Below are 23,956 nucleotides of genomic sequence, written 5' to 3'. Positions count from 1 at the left end.
GAGGTACTAAAAACGTATTTAAACCCATAATTTATTATGGAAGATGTCTGCCACTAACGGTGGTCATTGAATATCTATTAAAGGAAAAATTTTGGCAAATTTCTCAAATTACACTTTCTCTCTCCTATCTTTTCTCAAATTACATAAGTTTGTAAAAAGTTTTTCAATGTACACTACATTTCTATATTCATTGAGAAATAGGGTTTGACCATCCCGACTTCTAAACAAACCTCTTTCTTTTTTAATTTCTATGTTTAACTTTTTTTAATTTAAATTATTAAAATAATACAAATAAAAATTATTAAAATTGTCTAATAATATATTTGCTTTATTAAAAAATTAACATTTTTTAAAATAATTATTTTCTCCAATTTTTTATTAAAATAATTTTTATAATTTTTAATAATTTTTTTAAGAGATATATATAGATAAAGAAAAATAAAAAAATTTGAGATTATAGTATAATTTTTTAGTTACATGTATATTTTTTTTAGCTAAATTTATGTTCACGGGAAGTTAGAGTAATGTTACAATCCCAAAAGTGTGATTGGAGTGAATATCATGCTAAACACTTATTGTGTTCTCACATTATCATTATGGGTGCTTGTTATAAATCTGTCAATGTTGATCATAACAGAAATAATTGTTTTAACGTGCCTTCATCTTAAATTTTTCCTTGATCAAATGTAATCATTTAAGTGTAATATAATGTTCTTCTATAAATAAATTATTAGACAAAAAATATTATCATTTAAAAAAAAATCTAATGACAAACAAACAAATTATATTTAGTAACATAATAATATTAAAAGTTTTAATTTTTTTACTAAAGCAAATATATTATTAGACAAAATTCATATTTAAAAAAAAAATGTTCAGCTACAAAATGTCTTATATAAATTAAATAATACAAGATAAGTAATTATATTTAATAATATTATTTTCTTATTAAAAAAATTATTTTAATAAAAGAGTATTTTTAAAATCAATTAAAAATATATTTATATACTATAATATTTATATTATTTTAATAATTTAAATTAAAATAAAAATTTAAACATATAAATTAATTTTAAAAAAAGGCCTGTAGGGAAGTCGGGGTAGTGAACATTTTGGAAATTTTTTAACAAACTTATGTAATTTAGAGAAAGATAAGAAAGAGAATGTGTAGTCTGACAATTTTTTCGAAAATTCTAGTCCTCAAGCATTGTTAAGCACATGCTTTGCGATATATCTTTGACCAGCTATAAGTACCCAATAACTTACAAAATTTCATGATTTACAAGTTGTTAGGGTTCTTCTTTTTTCAAGCCTATATATTCGATTTTAATGGAATTCTTGTAAAAATTCCTCAATTCCCATAGCCTTGGTTAGGGGCTGTATTCAGAATTTGGATTTTATTGCAAGTCATTTGAAGCTTATTAAGTTTACATTGATGTCTAAGTCTTCTTACATAAGGCTTTACTACTGGAAGGAAGTTTTAATCCTTGGACAATTTAGACCAGGGTATTATTAAATTATGAACTCCAAATATTTGATTTACGCTTTGCTATGGATATATTCTTTTATAACTTATTTAGTAGTTTGCCACATTCTAGGTTGTCTGATGTGATAAAAACCTGGAATGAACCCTATGACATTTCTCTGTGTGATGTTCCAAACAACAAGTTCAAAGTCCCAGACTTAGTTAATCTTTTTGCCGTTCTCCTAGAATTAAATAAGCACAAAATAATTAAATGAAAATTGATATTTATAACTGAAACTAATATCAATGTCTAATCGTCTACCCATTAATTAAATTTCCTCAAATAAGTTGAAAACAAACACAAGCAATGTTGGAGAGAATTTCATTTTCATTTTTCTTCTTGATAAGTGAATAGTTTCATTTGCAAACAACACAGAAAGATGGGAGAGAAATAAAGTAAATAGACACATAAATAAGCTCTAAAATTTGAGGCAGAGAATGAAATTATACTACAAAAAGAAAAAAAAAAGCAGCAAAAGTCAGAAAGCAGTCATACCGCTAAGCATGACCATGTCACCAATGGAAAAAATAAACACACTCTAACTTTCATTTTTGACATAGAATTGACCCATAGATAAACATCTGTACAATTCACAAAAACAATAAACATGAGCGAAGGTCATCATAGATAACTGAGCAAATAAATAGGAAATGTCAACCACAGTTCTCAAGGTTGAGCGTTATGTCAGATAGAATAATATCACATCACCAAATATTTCTCTTCTATTGTATTAAAACAAGAACAACAATAACAAAATCCATTTCCCACCAGGTGGGATTGGTTACCTAGATGGGATTGGTTACCTAGATCAAATGAGTAATGACATTATAGTTGCATACCATATCATAGGCCTTATAATTGCATAGTAAACTTTTCACATAAAATGCAAACTATGATACTAAAACCTGAAAAATCCTCCCAAGAGAGATCTGCTGTAACCCCAGGAAAGTATCTTCCCATATCAACAACTGTTGTTACACCCCTTGTCAAAGCAAGATTGCTTGCTCTAAGCAATGCTTCCCTCCGGTCATCTGCTGAATGATCTGGAATTTGTGAGACAACAAGTCTCATTGCAGAATCAATGAGCAATCCAGTAGGTTTTGCATGACAAAAATGACCAATACAATAATTAGTAATGTTATATTAGTTTAGATAATATAAAACCTGTAAGAATTATTTACTTGGTCATTATATAAAATAAGGAAACTAAATAATGAGTTATAAGGGAAATAATCCCATACTATACTAAACTATTGTAATTAAAACATATCAAATCATATATTTCACAAGAATCTTGAAATTAAATTAGCAGTTAGTAGTTACCATAGTCCATAGATGCAATAGAATTGGCTATAGGATAACAACCACAAAACAAGCAGTCCATGTTGGAAAAAACATTTAATCCAGGCTGACATACAGGAGAGTAATAACTTCGTACCAAGAATGCTAGACTCACTTGAGATTGCAACGGGACTTGCTAATATGCTTCATTGACTTAAAACAACAATCACAAGACTCCTACATATCATCCAGAAAACCATCATGAAAATGCAGATACTCAAAAGTTCATACACCTAAGTCTTTTAGATTTTGAGATTCACGAAGCCAAAATGAAGCATGGTTAATTAAAATGAAGGATATGCAAAAATATGATGGAAAATTTTCAAGGTAATCCCATTTTACTTGTAGGAAGGTTCAACTATTTATGGACTTATGTTCTTTAAAAATTCACCTCATTCATTTACACATGAAGGAAATAAATTACTACCTCCAACAGCAGTCCTCATTACAATTCCTCCTTTTGGATCATCTATTAAATTTGTTATCCCGACCAACATTAGTGCCACTGAATTAGCCAAACCCATGTGACCATCCATTCTTGATAGCCAAACCTGCTTATATTCTTCAAAATAAGATTGTATAGCCCTCCTATGGATGAAGATGTTCAAATAAAAGGTAACATTATATTCCTCACAGGATTATTAGGTGTAATATCATCAATCCAAGAGGCTGCTAGCAAATCTCCTCCCCACAGATCATTGTTCCACCGCCACCCAAAATCCAGGAACCTTCTTTTGTGCCTAAAGTTAATGGATTAGGAAAGTATGCCTCAGGTACTATAATACAAAATTGTTTCCACTTGATGAACTTATTTGTGTATATTTAACAAAACACCATCACTCATTATATTTCTTGTTATTGCCAAGAGAAAGAATGATGAAAATCTTTTGAAAGCTAACCAAAGTGGGGTGATCATATTTAACAGAAGCACCAAAGTGAGACCCAGATATTTAATGGGGTTGGATTAAGAATAAAGATTCAAGTGCTAATGAAATTAAAGAGCTGATTGACGACTTAAGAAAATGTAACTGCTAGTATCATCTACTTTCTTTGTTTGCATCAATGTTACATTTAGACGTGATATCTATAACTTCAGACTACAAAGTCTGGAAAATGGAAGGCGCTTTCTATTTGAGCAAACACACGAACAAGAATGACAAGAAATTAAAAGTTTTGTGTGTATTATCTCCTTCAAAGAAGTGAGAAAAGTCAAAAACATATAACCCAAAAGAGAAAAGGAAAAGTGAAAACATGCATGAACTCCAAGGCTTACTCTGAACTGCATCTTTGATCCTTCTAACAAATTCATCCTTTTCATTCGCTCCTCTAAGTTTCACCTGCATCATATGTACCCACGATACATTTATAAACAATGGATACAAGGTAGGTTTGCAAGGATTTCTTAGATAGCAGGAAACAAAAATTAGATTAAGACAAAGAAAACACATACATTTATATTGAACATACCCTAATTTGATCCTGGAATGATTTTTAGAACATCAATTGTGTCCTTAAAAGATTAGTTGCAACAAGTTATTCCTTAAATAATGATCCTGGGCCATTGAATGACATCAATTTGGTCCATATAAACGGTGACTTTTTGCCTATTCTGATATAAAAAAATAAAAAAAGTATGGTTGTAGTACCAAATTGATAAATTGAAGTTCCAAAAAGCTTTTGAGTACCAAAATGGATCATTTACTCTTTACATTACCAATGATTTTAGGATTGTAGACAATGAGCAGTAATATGCCTATGCATAAACTAGATATTTGATATTTATGAGACTTACAAATGACTCTAAAATGTTATAAGGCATAAGAGTGCCGATTTGAAGAGAAAAATGACATAAAAACACTAAACAGAATCACTCATAAAATGAACTTGTACAAAACCTGCAGGCCACCAGAAATGAAATGAACGTGAGTCAATAAACCCAGGAGCCACAACCTTTCCCCCAAGAATACGGCCGTGCAAGATGCAAGACAAATTAGGCATCAGCCTAAGGCCCAAAAAAAAAATATTTTTTTAAGCCCCTAAAATTTTTTTATTACTAACTATTAACAAATTTTAACTGATTTATCCCAAAAAAGTAAATCCTTATTAACTTTCCTTTAACCCATCCCAATTTCCTAACTAATGTATTTCACTCTCGAGACTCCATTTTTTATGTTTTTTCATCTCCTCTGTTCATAAAAAAAAATTATTCTTCTCCTTTCCTTGAATGAAACCTATTATCTATTGATCAAACTTTGTCTCCGCGGCTCAACTTTTCTGAATTTGACATCGTCTAGATTCTGAACGCCTATAAACCGCATACATCTTGGTGTCCCGTGTAGGGAGTCTTTCATCTCCATCCCAGTGGATTGGTAAAACGATTCATTTCATGGACATGACTCTGGATACGCAGTAATATAACACATATCACGTAGTACCCTTGCGCCTGATACAACCTCTAAACAACAAAATCTCTGTCTGTTTCCAATTCCAGGTTCTATCGTTCTGTTCATCGATCATCATTTTCTATATTTATTTTAGAGTTTAGTTTATTTAGATTTCTTTAATATTTAGTTAATTTTTTTATTTTGATTATTTACAAAAGAAAATGTCAAATAGAAAGTATGAATCTGGTTATAAAAAATTGATGAAAAAACGAAAAGTTGAAAAGCTAATTGAATCTCAACGTGGTGCCCTTGATAAATTTGTTATTATTCATAAAAATGACGCAGAAACAAGTTCAATAGGTAAAAATGTGATAGAACAACCACTTATAGATCATATTGACAACGAGGAAAATGTTATAGAACAACCACCTATAGATAATACTGACAACGATGTAGAACAACTACCTAGAGATGATACTGACAATGATGAAAACGTGATAGAACAACCACCTATAAATAATACTGACAACACAAATAGTCATAATTTCAATGAAGAACTAGAAGATAATATTTTAGAAATAGGAGTAGAAGAGAATGTTGAGCATAATAACACTTCTAGTGAAGTACCTACAAATATTTATGACCCAAGACTATGAAAAAATATTGATGGAAAATTTAGAGATTTAATGATAGAAAAGGGTCCTATCAGACATGACAATTTTCAATATCCAAAAGATGAAAATAATAGATATTTCTATTCATCATGTTATCAATGAACATTGTCAAATGAAAAAAAAAATATGATAGAAGATGACTAGTTTATTCTAAAGATTTAGACAAAGTGTATTGTTTTTGCTGTAAGTTATTTGGTTCAACAAATGTTAGTCAACTAGCAAATGAAGGGACTAAAGATTGGAAGAATCTTGGTTCCAAACTTAAGAGTCATGAAACAAATCGAGAACATATAATTAATATGACCAAGTGGGTTGAACTAGAAAAAAGATTAGTATATACAAATTTTTTGGTATTTATTTAAAATTAATTTTAATTGTGATATGTTGATTGTTTAAGAAAATATACATGATTAATGAGTTAAAAATATTTTAATTAAAATTTTAAAAATTATTATTATAAAAATTATTTAAAATATGCTGAAAATATATGATCATTTAATTATAATTTTTTTGCTTGGGCTGTTGATTTTATAAAATTACTTTTATTGTCATATTTAAAATAGTTTTTAATAGTTACTAATATAAAAAAATTAACACTGAATTTAAATGAAAATTAATCTCTTATTATTAAATGTAACAATCTTATTATGTTAACCATGGGAGGACCAACTATGGATGGTAGAACAAAATTTGAGACCTAAAGTAAAACTTAAGAAGATATTTTTTTAACTTTAAATAAAAGAGTGATAAGTGTAGGCATGACAACGGAGCGGGTCGGGGTCGGGTTTTGTTTACCCCACCCCCGCCCCGACTCCCCATTTCCCTCCCCGCCTCTGTCCCCGTCCCCGAAACCAACAAGGGTGTAAATACACCCCTCATCCCCGTCCCCGACGGGGGTCGGGTTTTTTCCGCCCGCCCCGCCCTCGACATTTTTATAAAATTTTATTAAAAAAATATAATTTTTCATAAAATAAAAAATATAATTTTAAATAAAACATAAAATTCAATTAAACACTAACATAAAATTCAATCTAATAGTTTCATATTTCAATGTGTTATATATATTAATTATTAGCGGGACGGTTTTGGGGACGGATTCGGGGCAGGTATTAAGAATCCCATCCCCGACCCCGAACCCGAATTTGGCTATCGGGAAAAACCCGACCCCGACCCTGACCCCGATCAACTCGGATTTTCCCCGTCAAAATCGGGGCGGGTCCGGGACGGGCCCCGTTGCCATGCCTAGATAAGTGGGATGTTTTAGGCAACATGTGTGACCTTCTTTACTTTGAAAAACTAATAGCAAATGTTGATAGACTTAAAGCTCAAGTTTTAGTTTTTTTTTTAAAGCAAAAACTCAAGCTTTAGTTGCATTAAGCCTTAATAATTTCTAATTAATATGGATTACATATTATATTACCATTTATATTAATTATTTACATTTAGATTGACTCAATACAAGTGATCTAATTTAGTGTATCCAATAGATTGGCAACATAAAACTAATAAGTGTTTAATGAGTAAAAATCAGTTTGACTCATTTAGAGATAATAAGAACCTTAATAGATTAAGATGATCTCAATACACAAAATCAGAAATAGTCTATCCTCTTCCTAATAGATTCAAAATTTAATTCAATGATATTATTGTACTTTATCATTTAACTTTTAAAAAAATATTTCTCATATACATAGGAGAGAATCGTGAAAAAAAGATAGGAGAGAGAAAAAAATATTTTTATTTTTTAAATTAAATGAAAAAATATCATAATATCATTAAATTAAATTTTGGAAAACAAAATAATTAATGATTTTATAGTTCAAAATTTTTTATATTGAATACTAATGCATTCCAACTAGGATGGATATTAGCTAGCACACACATATATAGTATGACGCTCCATTATAACATAAACTTATGCTATACAACATTAGAGCTACTCAAAACTTTTCCATACATGCATTTAAGCATGTAAACAAATATAACTCTATAAAAATAAACTTTTTAGACTTTGATGCGAATAAAGAAACAACAATCATAATCACATCTTCACATTCATGTATACATATCTATAAAGTCTCCAAAGAAAACGAAGCCACCTCCACCATAAATGCTTCTTGGTCATGTGAATTTGGGTTTTCCAAATTGTCTTCAAGTAAAACAACCTTTTTTTTATGCAACCTTTAATCCACTTTGGTATGAACTTTCTTCAATATCATAATTATACCTTACAAAACTTACTTAATCATCTTAGGATTTGAGCCTTCGGTTAGAGATCATTCCCATTAACATGTTCTCTTGCTTACTCATTTTTTTTGTTTGTTTGAATAGTACTCCGAGAATGAGAAATGTGAAGAAATAAAATAAGTTCTTAATAGGTGAGGTGAAGTTCCCGGGGCATTGGAAAATGGTTCAAATAGTAATCATTTTGAATAATTTTACCTTTAGTTTGTTTTAATTGTGATGAAATGAAACTACTTAATTTTTTTAATTTTGAAAATGACCCAGAATTTTCCTTTCAGATGAGAACTCTAAAAAATAGGTATGAGGGTTCTGATTGTCTATGTTTTCTACCCACCATATCTGATTTGAAACGTAGATGAAGTACGATATATCCCTATAAATTATTTCTTAGCCATTTTTGAAGCCAATTCATTAGATATCTTCCCAATGCTATTTGAGAAACAATATTTGATTTCACCTCTTAATTCTATATTAGAAATAATTTGAGTATCGACATGCCCACAAAAACTCATTATTTTCCTATATTTCATAGAAATTTTGACTCATCCTTGCTGCATATTTGGTAACAATTATAATTTATGAAACTTTCCCATTCACTTTCTTATATCAGATGCAGTAAGTTCAATTCTTGATGCAAGCATCCATACAGATGTTATCCTGTAATTGACTCGGTGAGAAGGTAAGAAACTTAAACTTCTTATCAACGATTGTTATTCCATTTTTTAGTGTTTACTGAATAATTGGTGTTTACTTTTCTTTAGAGAGGTGTTAAATCAAAACACAAGCAAGATTTTGTGTTTCAAATGCAACTGGTAGCAACAAGCAGTACATGAGAACCAGATATCTCATATGGTTTGGTTAACACCTTGGACTTGGGGATCTAAGGTCGGCCCAACAATAAAGAAGCATAAATTAAATTTTAAAAGAAATTTTTCCATCTTTTATTAACATGGCTAGGTTCACTACACGAACTTTTCTGAATTACTATGAGAGAGTTTGGGCAAGGGATTTTCCTAATCATAATCCTTGAAAAGGTTTTGGAGTTTTAGTGTTACTCGTTTGCATGTTTTCATTCGGTGAAGATGACAATGAGATAATATGGAACGAAAGAAAGAATAAAGGGGACAAAGAAGGGGGTGTACTAACTTCTGAAAAAAAAAGGATATAGTTGGAAAAATAATGAGTGTAAGGAGGTATACAAGGTAAGATGGGAGGTGTGTTTAGAAAAAGCCCTGGGGGTATCCGATGGAGGTATTTCCAAGGAGTTTGTTTTGTAGTGATAGGCATAAAGGTTGCTTTCACTTTCAGTAGCTGGAAGTGGCGTCATTAGATTAGACAGACTTTGATGCATCAAGGTAACTTACATTTCTAATGGTGAAACTCTTTTAATCTAAACAAAATGACGATGGGCTAATTTCTAACAAGTGAACAAATTCAATCTGAATGCAAGAAGGGAATTCTCATCAGATCATCATTGGTCACAAGTAATTTCTTGTGAGACTATTGTGGTTAGCTTCTACTTTTTGTTAACTATTTAGATTGAAAACTCCTTAAGATTTGAGGCTGAAAATCTCTAAATTGGTATTGTTGATGCGATGGAAAGACAACTAGAGGAATTTCAAGGGAAATTGACAAACACTCAATTGATAAGGGCAGGAGGGTACTTTGTCTAGGCTGCCCAACCAGTTTACAAATGTGAGGAAGTTTTAGAAGAACAATGGGAAGGTATGATTCAATTTGGTTTCTGTTAGGAACAACCAGAAGAAAGGAAGGAGAAGGTATGATTTTCATTAAAAACTATCTGCTTTATTACAATAGTGAGCTATTTATAAGTAGCAATTGAGGTGCTGTGACACTCAATTCCATGGATAACAGAATTCTGGTGCTGTAATTTACATAAATATTGATTCTATATGTAGTATAGAACACATATGTCCTGCCTGACTACTTATGCTAACAAAAGTTAGTGACTATAAGTCTGACACATAATAACATTATGCTTGATTTGAACCACAAAGAGTGATTCATGCTTTCTTACTTGTCATATTTGATGAATGATTATTGATTCCTATTTGGCCAATGCTTATGCTTTTTACGACTAATGCAATGCTTCTAATAGAACTCTGTTTTTCGTTTATCGATCTGCAACAGAAATGACTGGTAATTAGTATTGGTGTTCTTTTTTTGTTAGTAATAATCTTGACTATTGTTGCAGTTGAAGTCATCCAAGCTATTGGCAATCTTTTGCTTGTGGATTAAGAACCCATCGTTCTACAAGTTCTCATCTTTTATGTCTATTTTACTCGTAAGTACTATTCTTCATCCACATGTATTTATTGGTTAACAATTTAATGCCTTTTACTGAGGGGTCTATTAACTTTATACATATTCATTGGTTTTCTGTACATGTACCACTACTAATTAATGTGTCTTCCCTCCATTTAAATGCAAAGAAGTCATTCTCTTGAAGCAAAAAAATTGAAGTCATTCTCTGGTTTAAAATGGTTGGTCAACGTAAATGGTTTTGAGAGTTTGTTGTTTCTCATTTTGGTGTCATTATTCACATATTTCAGGTCATGGGAAACCATGTTGCAGTCACAGTGGGTGGATCAAATGGTCATTTTGAGCTCAATATGTTCAAGCCAATGTTTGCCAATTATCTTCTCCATGTATGTTTTATAAATATTTTTTGTCTTGTGCTACACTTTTATAATTGACAATTTTTCCCATGTTAGTGTTGGATATTATGTTAACTTTAACATGATCAATTTAATTTATTATTTTTTAAAATGTGCTACAGATTAGAATTTTACAATATTATATGTATATCTCTTCAATTTATGTATAACTTATAACAATGAAAACATAAATGACGTTATTAAAAGAAAGTAAAACATATATATTCCTTATGGTGTAATTTAGAATCTTCCAGAATACTTCAATATGTAACATTGGCATGTTTCTTCGAATGCGTCGAATGTACATAAATCAAACTATTTTTTTTAAAAAAATACCATAGATAGCATTTCTTTAAAGAAGACATCGTCTGTTTTCATAGCGCTTCAAAAGCGCTATCTATGTAAAAAATAAATATAAACTATAGCCTTTTTTGGCGTAGTGTGTAGGATTTTGGATGGGGTGTTTAATCCTATCACAATACTCTAATTAATACGAAAAAAGTTAATAAGAAAAAATGAAAAAAAAATAATGCTCTCAACAATGGAATACAATGCAAAAAATACATTTAATACACAAAAAAAAGAATGAACATATATATAGGATGCAAGAAAAAATAGCGAACATGTGGATTGCAATTGTAAAGCCATTATTATAACTAGATGTTTATACAGTGAAAAGAAATGGGAGACAAAAAAAATGTAGGATGAAAAATGATAGAAGCTGAGTAAAAGAAGATCATAGCACAAAGTAAGAAGAAGAACAATGAATTGGAAAGCACAACTGCACAATTAACAACGATGAGTAATATAGAGTGACAAATAAATGTAAAGCTCAAAACTGAATAGAGTAAAAATTGAGAAGCTAATAGATGCAATGTGACCGAAGTTGATCAAAGAGTGTATAAGAAACTAAATATCAAAGAGAAAAAATAAAAGATAAAAGATAATTACAAGAAAATAGGTAAATAGGGACTGATATATAAGCAAATCAGTTGCTATCTAATTCGGTGACTAACCTTGCTTAGTCGCTATAACTTTGGTAGCTGTTCTATAATGGCTGATTCCGCAATTGGACCACATGACTGATTTGGTGACTGATCCATAATGACTGATTTAGTGACTGGTATGCAAAGGTCGTTCCAGTAACCAGCCATAAAGATTGATTCAATGATCGGTATTCATTAATTTAATAGTGTGATTTAGGGTATAAAGTATATATCAATTCATTGTATTTATGAATACTAATCAACCTGATAGAGAACTGCAAGTTAGAACCAATGCAAAATGTATTTTTTTTTTTGTTTTTTTTAATTTATATATTTATATAAAAAGAAATACTCATGAAATGTGATATGGATAACCAACAAGATTAAGATTTAAAATGCATAGGTGGGTACATGAATTGGAAATGCTTACTTGGGGACATGACAAAGCCATAATCAAAAATAAATTTCACTGGTCACTGATTTCGGTTGTTATTCAGCGTTTCTCTAGTAGTAGTTTTAAATAAAATGTTTTGATAAAAAATATTAAAGAGAACTTAGCTATATAACATCATGACACTATAGGTTAAGCAGACAATCTTTTTGTTAACGACATCATTTTATCCTCCAATGCGATCCTGGGACCTCGCCACAACATCAAAGAATCTTTTTTGTAGATATTTGGATGGAGAATTCAAGTCTGGTGATGATCATAAGTAAAGTTGATCATTTAATTCACTCTAAATTTTATATTCTTTTCCTTTTCATTATTGTCTGTAATTCACTAAATATAAATTATATATATGACTACTCTTTTGTAATATAAAAATTCGCATCGTAATTGCTTCTTCCCAAGGAACTTCATCTTACTGTTTTATCTCGTTAAATATAGATGTGTTTTAACGTACAATGCTTGTTTCATATAAGTTGTCAGGAAAAAAAAAACGCATAAATCAAATCGGCCCGTACCCACAAGTGACTTACTGGTTTCTTATAAATCATGTTTAAACATAAAATTGCCTCTACATCATGAGGCATGAGACAACTACGATGTTTGTCAAATACATGTCTACTTAATGTCCAATAATAAATGTCCATTCAGCTGATTCAACAGTTGATTTGTACAATTGAATGAATTGACGACTAGCTAGCTACTTGAAATTTTATTACATTTTCAAGGACAAATATATGTGACAAATTTTACGTTATTGCAAATTTTTCATTGTTAATTGCGCAATTATGGACAAGTTGCAAATATTAATTTGTATGTTACATAACCACCAAAAAGAAGAGCTTTTTCTCACCTTAAAACGAATGATAATGATTAGTTGCTTACATATTTTATCTTCAGAATCTCTTTTACTTGAGGGAATGACAACCGAAACAAGAATCAAGACAACACCACTCATGACTAATCCAAAGCCTTTGGAAAGTAAGCAACAAAACAGTAAGAAACAACAATGTCAACTTACACATAAATTAAAGTTTATTAATTGGTTTAATTTTCCTTTGTCCATCAATTATGTTTCAAATTAAGTACTCATCTTAAAAGGTCCAAAACAAGATTAGACACAGCCAACCCATATATAGATATCTAGATGAAAGTTTGGATATGTGGGGCTCGATACACGAGAGACATGTGTCTAATATAATTAGCACGGGCACGTACGTGGTGTGAACTCTAGGGAATAAAGGTCGCACCTCAGTCACCATATCTCTCATGGGGATCTGGTGGGGGACCTAACAAGAAACAATTATCTGATCTTCATAATCATATTATTATTCCCTCCTTGTTTCCTTTGCAACTTGAGAAGCATTTGTCATAATTGGTCAAGCAATTTGTTTGGATTAATTTTCTCTTCTTATTCGTTACAAAAATAATGTAGTACTATCATTTTTGCATTGTGAATATTTTTAAAAAAAAAATGATGGAAGAAATAGTTAGATTCAATCTAACATTCCAACTAGATTGGCATCCTAAGCGCAAAGAATCCACCACCCAAACCAGCTTAACTTTATAGATGGCAAAAAAAAACAAAAGAAAAAAAGACAGAACAACCTGAGGGGGCTAGGCCAAAATCCAGGCTAATGAGAAGTGATCCTATACTGAGGCTGCCCTCTAATATCACAGGCATAGTCAAGAGAACAAAATGAAGGAACAGAGTTCCACAAAAAAAAAAAATGCCTATTATCAATAACAAAATTAGTAACACGATCTGCACAATGATAGTCTTCTTTGAATATATATATGACTCATCCTAAAACCAAAAATTTAATCCTATGAATGCAGTTTAACCATCTGTTATAAAGCTTTATATATATAAACTTTGCTATGCGACTCTAGTAATACATAAAATATATAAGATGCTATGGTATTAGTTTTTTTTTCCTCTCTTACATTATTTTATAATATCCAATGGATGGAGTTGGGGTTAGACAACTCTGCCAGAGATGAACATGAGCATTTTGAAGTCTTAACTTTATTCGACCCAAGAAATTAAAATTAAGTTTATTTTTTTTCGGAGAAAATGATTAAGTTGTATAAGTATATTTATATATATGAGCTATTGTTTGTGATGACATCGTTTCTTTTAATTACTTTTTTTTTTTATTTGCGAATGCGGCGGGCATGCAAGGTTTGAGAAAGTTGATGAATTTTATAATTTCATACTCTCGGAATCGGTAGCTCGTAAAAAATTATTGTTAAATATTGTTAAAAAAAATGATGTACTTTTTTTTTTTTGTGGAATGCAGGAAAAAAAATGATGTACTCATACCTTAGACTTAAAACTACTGCATCTCATATTCGTATCAGTGCAACGTGTATATATATATATATATATATATAAATAAATGTTATTTATATCCTTCATAAAGAAAAATACTACAAAAAGAATTGGAAAAATTGAAATATAAATTGAGTAAATATTTAAAAATACAAAAACAATTACACATGTAAAGTGGCATGTTAAAACTTACAGACCATCAAAGGTAGGCTTGTATAATTATCAACCAGTTAATGATGGATTAATTGTTGGTCTAATTCGATCTGCTTTTGATCGATGTCTTTAATCTAGACTTTACGTAATTTTATATTATCTAAATATTTAGAACTAATAAAGTATTTTATGTTTAAAATTAGATAACTTTTGTGATTCCATCAACTTTTCTATAAAAAATCATAAAATTCTCATTTTTATTTAAATATTTGAGATTTTATAATAAATTTGAGATAGAAAATAATTCTAAAAGTTTAAAAGTTAATTGTAATTAAAAATTAAAGGATTTTGTGACTTTTTTTATTTTATTTTGGGTGGTATGTGATCTTTTAGTATGTGAGTTTTGAGTAGGAGAAGGACTAAAACAATTAATTTATGAATATTTTAAGCAGAAAATTAGAAACTAAGCATAGTAGAGAAAATAAATTACATATGAATTGAGAACTAGATAAAATTAATTAAATTAATCAAAATATTTAATTACATATGAAAGACAAAAAAGAAATACCCAATCTCAACGGATCTCCTGCTCCTAAAAGTCAAAAACCAGCACACTCAAGTAACAAAATTGTAGTATAATTTTTCCATTGATATTATGATTATAGTATTCTTCGCTGAAATCTTTTATTGTGCAAAGTATCTCAAGTTCATATCTAAATAGCCGAAAGGTTGCTCTATGTTGCATAGGTTGGCATCCTCGTGCACTACAATAGGTACCTTGTTCGCATCATGGAACAATAGGCATGGTTTTTTTTTTATTATTATTTTATTTATCGGCAACGTACAATAGGGGTAGCTGGCTTGAAGGTATGAATAAGAGCATTGCGTGACTAAAGTTTGATCTTGCACCTTATTTGCACCTTCAAGCCATGTCTATTATTGCCGATAAAAAAAATGTTGAGAAATGATTAGAAAAATAAGCCATTGAGAAAGAAAAGGATCGTGCACTTTCTTTAAGATTTAGAAGCTTTCCCTTGATATAATATATATTCGTTTGTTTATTTCTAAGATGGATGGGATGAATATGAAGTTGTTCATGTACGTAGCAAGAGGAATCATTAAAAGGGTCTTTTTTAATTTTGATTTTTTTTTTAAAAAAAATAGACCCTTAAAGGATACTCTTTTGTGTTGAAACATACACTGTTCCTCACTCAATTGCAAGAGATGCAATTCACTCCCTCACACATTCACTCGTGTATCACTCACTGTTTTCAAGTAAAGAATTGTACACCTACACACTAGGAATAGCATTAGAGACTGAGAAAAATGATAGAATGAATAATCCTCTTTATTAAGATGTATATATGTCCTTTTATACAAGCAGAACAGAGTAACAACCCTTCACACTTAGGCTAGCACTTATAACATAATTTTTAAAATTCTATTACTCTCTTATATTCAAAGTACAAACAAATCTACACCACACAAAACAGAATTAAACTCTCACACCCTCCCTTAATTCTGATCTCCTAAGTTCATCAAGCCAATTCTGTCCCTTAACATTTTAAACCTCTCTCCTTTGAGGGGTTTGGTTAAAATATCAGCAAGTTGATCAAATGTGCAGCAGTACTCTACTTTCAATTTCTCTTTGTTCACTTGATCCCTAAGATAGTGAAACCTTGTTTCTATGTGTTTGCTTCTACCATGAGAGGTTGGATTCTTTGACAGGCTTATAGCTGACTTATTATCCACAAAAAGCTTCACTCCATCACTCTCCTTGATTTTTAATTCCTGTAGTAATGTGTCCAACTAGACAGCTTGACAAGCACTCATTGCAGCTGCAACATACTCAGCTTCACATGTTGATAGAGCCACTATGGATTGCTTCTTAGAACACCACGATATTGGTGCTACACCATACATGAATATGTAACATGTAGTACTCTTTCTGTCATCTCTGTCTCCTCCCCAATCCGCATCAGTATATCCCACCAATTCCTCTGAGTTGCTATTGTCTTTATTTGGAAATAAAATTCCAGTATTGATGGTCCCTTTTATGAACCTTAGAATCCTCTTGGCAGCTAGGAGATGAGGAATTCTGGGTCCTTTCGTATATCTACTTACCAGTCCAACAACAAATTCCAAATCAGGTCTTGAATGACACAAGTACCTGAGAGAACCAACAATCTGTTTGAACTCAGTTGCATCTACTTTGTCTTCCTTGCCCTCATTTTCAAGTACAAGACTTGCCTCAATTGGTGTTGCTGCTGAATTACATTCAACCATGTTGAATCTCTTCAATATTTCTGTTGCATACTTGCTCTGGTGCATCAAAATACCTCTCTCAGTCTTCTTGAATTCAAGTCCAAGGAAATAGGATAGAACCCCATATCAGTCATTTCAAACTCACTCATCAATTCCCTTTTCAGTTCTGCTATCTCACTTTCATTACCACTAGTGATCAACAAATCATCCACATAGAGGCATACAATAATGATATTACCTACTGATTTGGATCTTACATAGACTCCAAACTCACAACTACACTTATCAAAGCCAATTTTCATCATAAAACTGTCAATTTTCTTGTTCCAAGCTCTTGGGGCTTGCTTAAGTCCATAAAGAGCTTTTCTCAACCTGAGAACCTTTGACTCTTGGCTAGCTATAGAGAATCCAGGTGGCTGAGTCACATAGACCTCCTCATCAAGAGGACCATTTAAGAAAGCACACTTCACATCTAGGTGGTGCATTGTCCAATTCTTTAGGCTAGCAATTGCCACTACTGTTCTAATAGTCTCAATTCTAGCAACTGGTGCAAACACCTCTCTGTAGTCAATCTCAGCTTTCTGTAAAAATTCTCTAGCCACAAGTCTAGCTTTATACTTGCCTTCTGGATTTGTCTTAATCTTATACATCCACTTCACATCAATGGGCTTCTTCGATTTTGGTTGAGATATTAGCTCCCACACTTGATTTTTCTCAATAGATTTAAGCTCTTCTATCATAGCTTCAACCCACCTCTGATCAGTCATAGCATCTTCAAAATTTATTGGTTCTGCTTCAGAAAACAGAGCAAAATGTACAAGATTCCCATCTGCACTTACATCAGCATCAGACAACATCTCAAAACCTTGAAATCTAGTTGGTTTGGGTGCATTCCTTTGGGGTATCACTTCTCTTTGAGTGGCTTTACCATTCCCTTCACTTGTTTCTTCCTCTTCTGACCTTATCATTATTGAAGGTCCATTCATTTTAGTATTCTGCTCCCAGTCCCAGCTTCTAGATTCATCAAATACCACATCCCTACTGATTATTATCTGCTTACTCTTCGGATCAAACAACTTATAGCCTCCAATTAAGTGATATCCGAGTAAGATCATTTGTTCACCTTTACCATCTAGCTTCATTCTTAAACTGATCTGGGATATGCCTAAAACAAAGTGATCCAAAGATTCTGAAATGACTCACATTTGGTTTAGCACCACTCCAAGCTGCTTTAGGTGTTATTCCTTCCAATCTCTTTGAAAGGCTCCTATTCAAGATGAAGACAGTTGTAGACACTGCCTCTCCCCACAAGTACTTGGGTAGACTCTTGCCTTTCAACATGCTCCTTACCATATTCATTATGGTTCTATTTTTTCTTTCTGCAGCTCCATTATGTTGAGGTGTGTAGGGAGGAGTCACTTCATGAATTATGCCTTCTTGATCACAAAATTCTTGAAATTATGCAGAAACATATTCACCACCACCATTTGTTCTCAATATCTTGATCAATGAGCCACTTTTCTTTTCTGTCATATTTTTGAACTTCTCAAAGACTTCAAAGACATCACTCTTCCTTCTTATTAGGTAAACCCATACTTTCCTAGTCAATTCATCAATAAAGGATATGAAGTATTTGTTTCCACCAAGAGATTCAGTATGCATAGGGCCACACACATCAGAGTAAATCACCTCAAGTTTCTCCTTTGCCCTGATTGGTACATTTTGTGTGAAAGTGCTTCTTGATTGCTTACACTGTAAACAACCATCACATACTTCACTAGGAGGCTTGATCTGAGGCAAACCCAACATCATTTCTCTTGAGTTTAGCTTAATCAGATCTCTAAAATTTAAATGGCCAAATCTGTAATGCCATAACCACTCTTCACTGTTTACTGTAGTGGTAAAACACTTATGTTCTATCACATCAATCTCAATTTTAAATGTTCTATTTTTTGAAAGAAGGGACTTCAAAATGAGCTTGTGATTTCTGTCAAACACTGTCAACATCTTGTTTTCAAGCTTAGTCATAAAGCCCTTTTCTAATAATTGGCCTAAGCTGAGGAGATTACTTTTCATACTTGGTACAAAAAGTACATCAGTGATGCAAGACTGACCTCCATCCTTTGTTTTGATAAGGACTTTCCCAATTCCTTCAGCAGTCAAGATTCTATCATCAGCAAATTTGACTTGGCTCTTCACAGATTGATCAAGGTTGAGAAACCACTCTCTTCTTCCTGTCATATGAGTGGAGCAACCTGTGTCTAGGTACCAACAATTATCACTTGCCCCTTCAATTTGATTAGTTACCATTAGCAGTACCTGTTCAGTGTCATCATCTTCTTCCTGAGCTAATTTTGCATCATCACCTTTAGGTTCTCTTTTGTTATTGGGTTTGCTGTAACACTCATCAGCAAAATGTCCAAACTTTTGACAGTTAAAGCATTGAATACTTCTTTTGTTGAACTTCTTTCTATTTGAAGAGTTTTGGGAATTGGATCCCCCTCCTTTCTTGTGGTCCTTATCATTGTTCTGATTTCCCCTCCATTTATTGCTCTTTGCTTCAGTTTTCTCTTTCTTCCATCTATCACCATGCTTCTTTGGATTAGACCTTGCTTGCAAGGCTTGTTCACTTTTCTTCTCATTTATCCTTTCATTCATTCTCTGTTCATGAGATTCCAAAGATCCTTGCAATTCCTCTAGGCTAAGCTCTTCAAGATTTTTGGATTCCTTGATGGCTACCACAATATGGTCGAACTTGGGTGGCATGGTTCTAAGCACCTTCTCTACAACTGATTGCACAATTATCTTTTCTCCATAGCCCTTCATTGAATTCACCATTGTCTGCACTTTTGTGATGTACTCAGCAACTGATTCATTCTTTTCCATTTGAAGTAGTTCAAATTGTCTCCTCAGAGTTTGCAGCTTGATCTTCTTGGTTTTTGTGGCTCCATCATGAGATTTCTGCAGAATGTCCCATGCTTCTTTGGAGATTTGAGCCATTGCTATCTTTTCAAAGCTAGCAGCATCTACACTTTGGTGCAAAATGAAAAGTGCCTTGCAATCTTTCTTTTCTTTTTCTCTATCAACAGCCTTTTGTTCATCTGTTGCTCTCTCTCCCACAGGTATATAACCTTCTTCTACGAACTCCCAAACCCCTTGGAATCGCATCACCACCCTGATCTGAATCTTCCAATTTTCATAGTTCTTTCCTGTGAGAACTGGTAGATTTGCAGGAATTGAGCCAGATACTGCAGCCATCAAAGAACTCCTTTAAGAACACCTCCGAGAACCTTTCTTTAGCGATTCTTGCCCCTTCTATCGAAATCAATGCTCTAGATACCAATTGTTGGAACACACCCTGTTCCTCACTCAATTGCAAGAGATGCAATTCACTCCCTCACACATTCACTCGTGTATCACTCACTGTTTTCAAGCAAAGAATTGCACACCTACACACTAGGAATAGCACTAGAGACTAAGAAAATGATAGAATGAATAATCCTCTTTATTAAGATGTATGTATGTCCTTTTATACATGCAGAACAGAGTAACAACCCGTCACATTTAGGCTAGCACTTATAACAGAATTTTTAAAATTCTGTTACTCTCTTATATTCAAAGTACAAATAAATCTACACCACACAAAACAGAATTAAACTCTCACATTTTGTTTATGTTTTCAAAGAAGGCATTACTTAAAATGGTTACTTATTGTTCTCAAAGGAATTTTTATTTGCGATTTAATTTTTAATTTTGATACATCCTTTATTAGAAATTGCATATCAGCTACTGATGAAAGATTCCATACATATATAATAATATTACTATAGTATTAAACCTTAACTTTAAGGTATTAACTATTTTTGTTTAATCATTTGATTTAAATCATTGAAAGTTGAAACTTAAAAGAAACGTTGATTAAAATTTTCAATTTTTCAACGACTAATATAATTAAAGAGGAATTTCTTTTTTCAACGACTAGCATAATTAAAGAAGATTTGATCCCGTGATCGCTGTGTGGTCTTTGATTGAAACAAAGAATACTAATGCGTTGATTTTGACTTTGTGTATACCTCACCCAGAAAATTTTTGGAAACATGCATGTGCAAAGTGAAAAAGAATGAGATGGAAATGAAAACATCATGTATCGATCTGATAACCTTAGGCACTATAATACGCGTGGTTTTGATTTGCGCATGCATGGGACACGGTATTATAATGTGTCTTCAATTCCTTTCCCTCCAAGATTGCAACTTCATTAAATCAACAACACATTGGTTAATTAAACTCCAATTACTCTATAATTTCACGTTATTATCACGATAAATGATATGTTTGGATAACACATTTCAACTAATTTTTAATTTTTTTATTAGTTAAAAACTTGTTTTATTATTTGATAAATAAATTTTTTTAGTAGTCTTTATCTTTTTCGAAATACTACCTAAAGTATTTTTTTTAAAATCGTTAAATTTTATCTTTTAATTTTTTATATTTTCTTTTATTTTTATTCTTAAATATATTTATCCATTTTTTTATAATCCTTTTTAAATAAATTATGATTTTATTAATTTTCTGTAATTTTATATTTTTCAGATATTTTAACAAGTTTTATGAAACACTTATAATTTAATAAACTAATTTTCCATATTTTAATTTGTAGTACTAACTAATTTTTCAATTAGTTTTATCAAATATAGTAAAAAATATTGATTTAAATTTGAAATGTGTGCATGCATACAAAAGATTGAAGACTTTGGTTTTTATTTATTTTCTGATTTTCATTATTGATTTTGTTTATGTCAAATCATCTTGTGTTATTTATCCATCTAATTTTCACCAAAAAAAAAAATTCCATCTAATTGCAATCTTATCGCATGATAAATCTTTTATGTATGTAATACACAAGATTATAGATATATGTGAAGTATAAAATTATACAAATTTAAAAAATAATTCTAAAGAAGTATTTTAATGATATAAATATAAATTCAAACTATAAAAATATAAGAATTTAATTAATTTTTTTATTCTCATCTAGTTATAAATTTCTATGTAATTATAATAAATTTATTAATTTTTATAATAACTATTGTAAAAGTGAAGCCTAGAATGATTTCTAATTCATTAATATTGTTTAAATCTTTTTACTAATAATGCATGAAAATTGAAAAAAAATAAGAATTTAATGATCATGTAATTTTTTATATTCTCATTCAATCACAAATTATTAGTATAAAAATTAAAAGTATATACTAATTAAAAGTACTTATATATTAACAAGCCATTTCAATAATCAAATGGCTAGGAATCAATTGTTTAGAAGTATCGATAAAACAATTCCTATTATTTAATAGTTTTATGGATTAAAGTCATGTTTATATAATTTTAGAAACTAAATTAATCAATACTCATAATTTTAAGCAGTAATTAAATTTATATATTATTGATATTGGACTTGATAATAAAAAAAACTATCGGTCATTTTGTATATATAAATGCCATTAGAATATTTCTGAAATTACAAATGTTTTTTTGTTTTTTTTAAGAAAATAAAATTACAGGTTAGATTTTTTTTTTTTGGGTCACTATGTTATAGTTTTTACTAGCTTTGATATTTAATATATGTCAAGAAATTTGATTTTTTCACTTTTAGTAGTGTCTTTTTTTTTCTAATTAATTAAGTTTTTTTTTCATCCGTAAAATTCAAACACAAAATCTTATTCTAGAAATAAATTATACTCAAATCAGCCACATTTGATTAGATATGTGTTTCATCACCGTACAGTTCTAAATGTAGAGTTTTAATTTTAGGTTTAATAGTCATATGCTTCTTATATAAAATAATTTTATATAATTATTCAATTTTAAATCATAGTGGATATTATTTTTAAAGTAATTTAAAAGTTAATAAACTTATTATATATACGATGGTTTGTGATTAATAAGAATATAACATTATTTTAAACTATCAATGCGTATTCTTTTTTCTATTTAGTTTTGGTTTAGTTTTTATCAAAATTTTCACATCTTTTAATTCCTTATTTATTTGTTGTCAACAATTTTAATATTTTGAGTTATCAGATGTTGACTTGTCTTTCTGGTATAGATCACATATATTATTTATTAAAAAATATTATGTTGAAGCATGATAAAATTACTATCAGTATCAGAATTTTCCTCTAAATATTTAATATAATTATATATTTAAAATTTAAACTTAACATCTCAAGTTAAGTTAAAATAGTTTCATTTCAAATTAGTTAATTATGAGAGACAAATGTTGACTTATCTAACCTAACTACATGATAGTATTATACACGTGGATACCTTGTGTGATGTAGCAACTAAGTGCTAGTCACATGTCGCATAACTGTGTAACAATGTATTGTTTACGTCATTTTAGTTAAAAATGTTTTATTGCTTCTAGAAAAAATTAAATTTTAATATTAGTCTCTAAAAATTTAAATTTTAATAATCCTTAAAAAAAATCAAATATGAATAATATTCTTAAATTAATATTCTGTTTTATTATCTTTTAGTCATTTTTTAAATTTCCAATATCCTTTTCATCTATTTCTACATTCATGTATTCCTTCATCTAATCAGCACGTCATGCAATATTGTTCAAACTATTTTTAGAAATTACCCTCACAACATAAACTTTTTTACTTGAACATATTTAATAATTTTATTTTTGCTTTCATAAAAAAATATTTATTATTCCTATAAGATTATTTTTTACATGAATATAAAAAATTATATAAGAGATAAAAAAACAATAATTCGATACTAATTTTATTATTTTATCCTTTCTAATTTTTCCTTCTCTTCTAACACTAGATGTATAGTGACACAAAATATGTCATTTTTTTAATAAAAGATAGAGACAAAGAGATTGGACATCGTGAAATTATTTATT

At 30.4% G+C, this 23,956-nt stretch overlaps 1 protein-coding gene and 2 long non-coding RNA genes across 4 annotated transcripts; 1 reads left to right on the top strand and 2 right to left on the bottom strand.

Moving 5' to 3' along the window:
• Positions 1 to 1,799: 1,799 nt before the first annotated feature.
• On the bottom strand, positions 1,800 to 3,689 carry LOC121173103 (uncharacterized). Its single transcript, XR_005887305.1, has 3 exons — positions 3,502 to 3,689; positions 3,295 to 3,418; positions 1,800 to 3,044 (listed from the first exon to the last, which is right to left on the bottom strand). It is a non-coding gene; the product is annotated as an uncharacterized lncRNA (long non-coding RNA).
• Positions 3,690 to 9,511: 5,822 nt separating this feature from the next.
• On the top strand, positions 9,512 to 11,315 carry LOC102661528 (uncharacterized). Of its 2 annotated transcripts, XR_001383352.3 has the most exons (4): positions 9,512 to 9,677; positions 9,773 to 9,947; positions 10,385 to 10,474; positions 10,743 to 11,315. It is a non-coding gene; the product is annotated as an uncharacterized lncRNA (long non-coding RNA). The 2 variants fall into 2 exon arrangements; XR_005887304.1 differs by having other exon boundaries at positions 9,773 to 10,474.
• Positions 11,316 to 16,578: 5,263 nt separating this feature from the next.
• Positions 16,579 to 17,055, bottom strand: LOC121173062 (secreted RxLR effector protein 161-like). Its single transcript, XM_041006823.1, has one exon. It carries the CDS (start codon positions 17,053 to 17,055, stop codon positions 16,579 to 16,581), a length of 477 nt encoding a protein of 158 aa, XP_040862757.1.
• Between the last annotated feature and the right edge of the window lie 6,901 nt (positions 17,056 to 23,956).

The sequence above is a fragment of the Glycine max genome, chromosome 11 (assembly GCF_000004515.6).
Source record: "Glycine max cultivar Williams 82 chromosome 11, Glycine_max_v4.0, whole genome shotgun sequence".
NCBI lineage: Eukaryota > Viridiplantae > Streptophyta > Magnoliopsida > Fabales > Fabaceae > Glycine > Glycine max.
Note: the sequence above shows the minus strand (reverse complement) of the source record. Positions and strands in the feature narration are given on the sequence as shown.

Excerpts from the sequence above, each read along its gene's own strand:
- LOC121173062 (XM_041006823.1), bottom strand. The coding sequence starts at position 17,055 with ATGGTTGAATGTAATTCAGCAGCAACACCAATTGAGGCAAGTCTTGTA.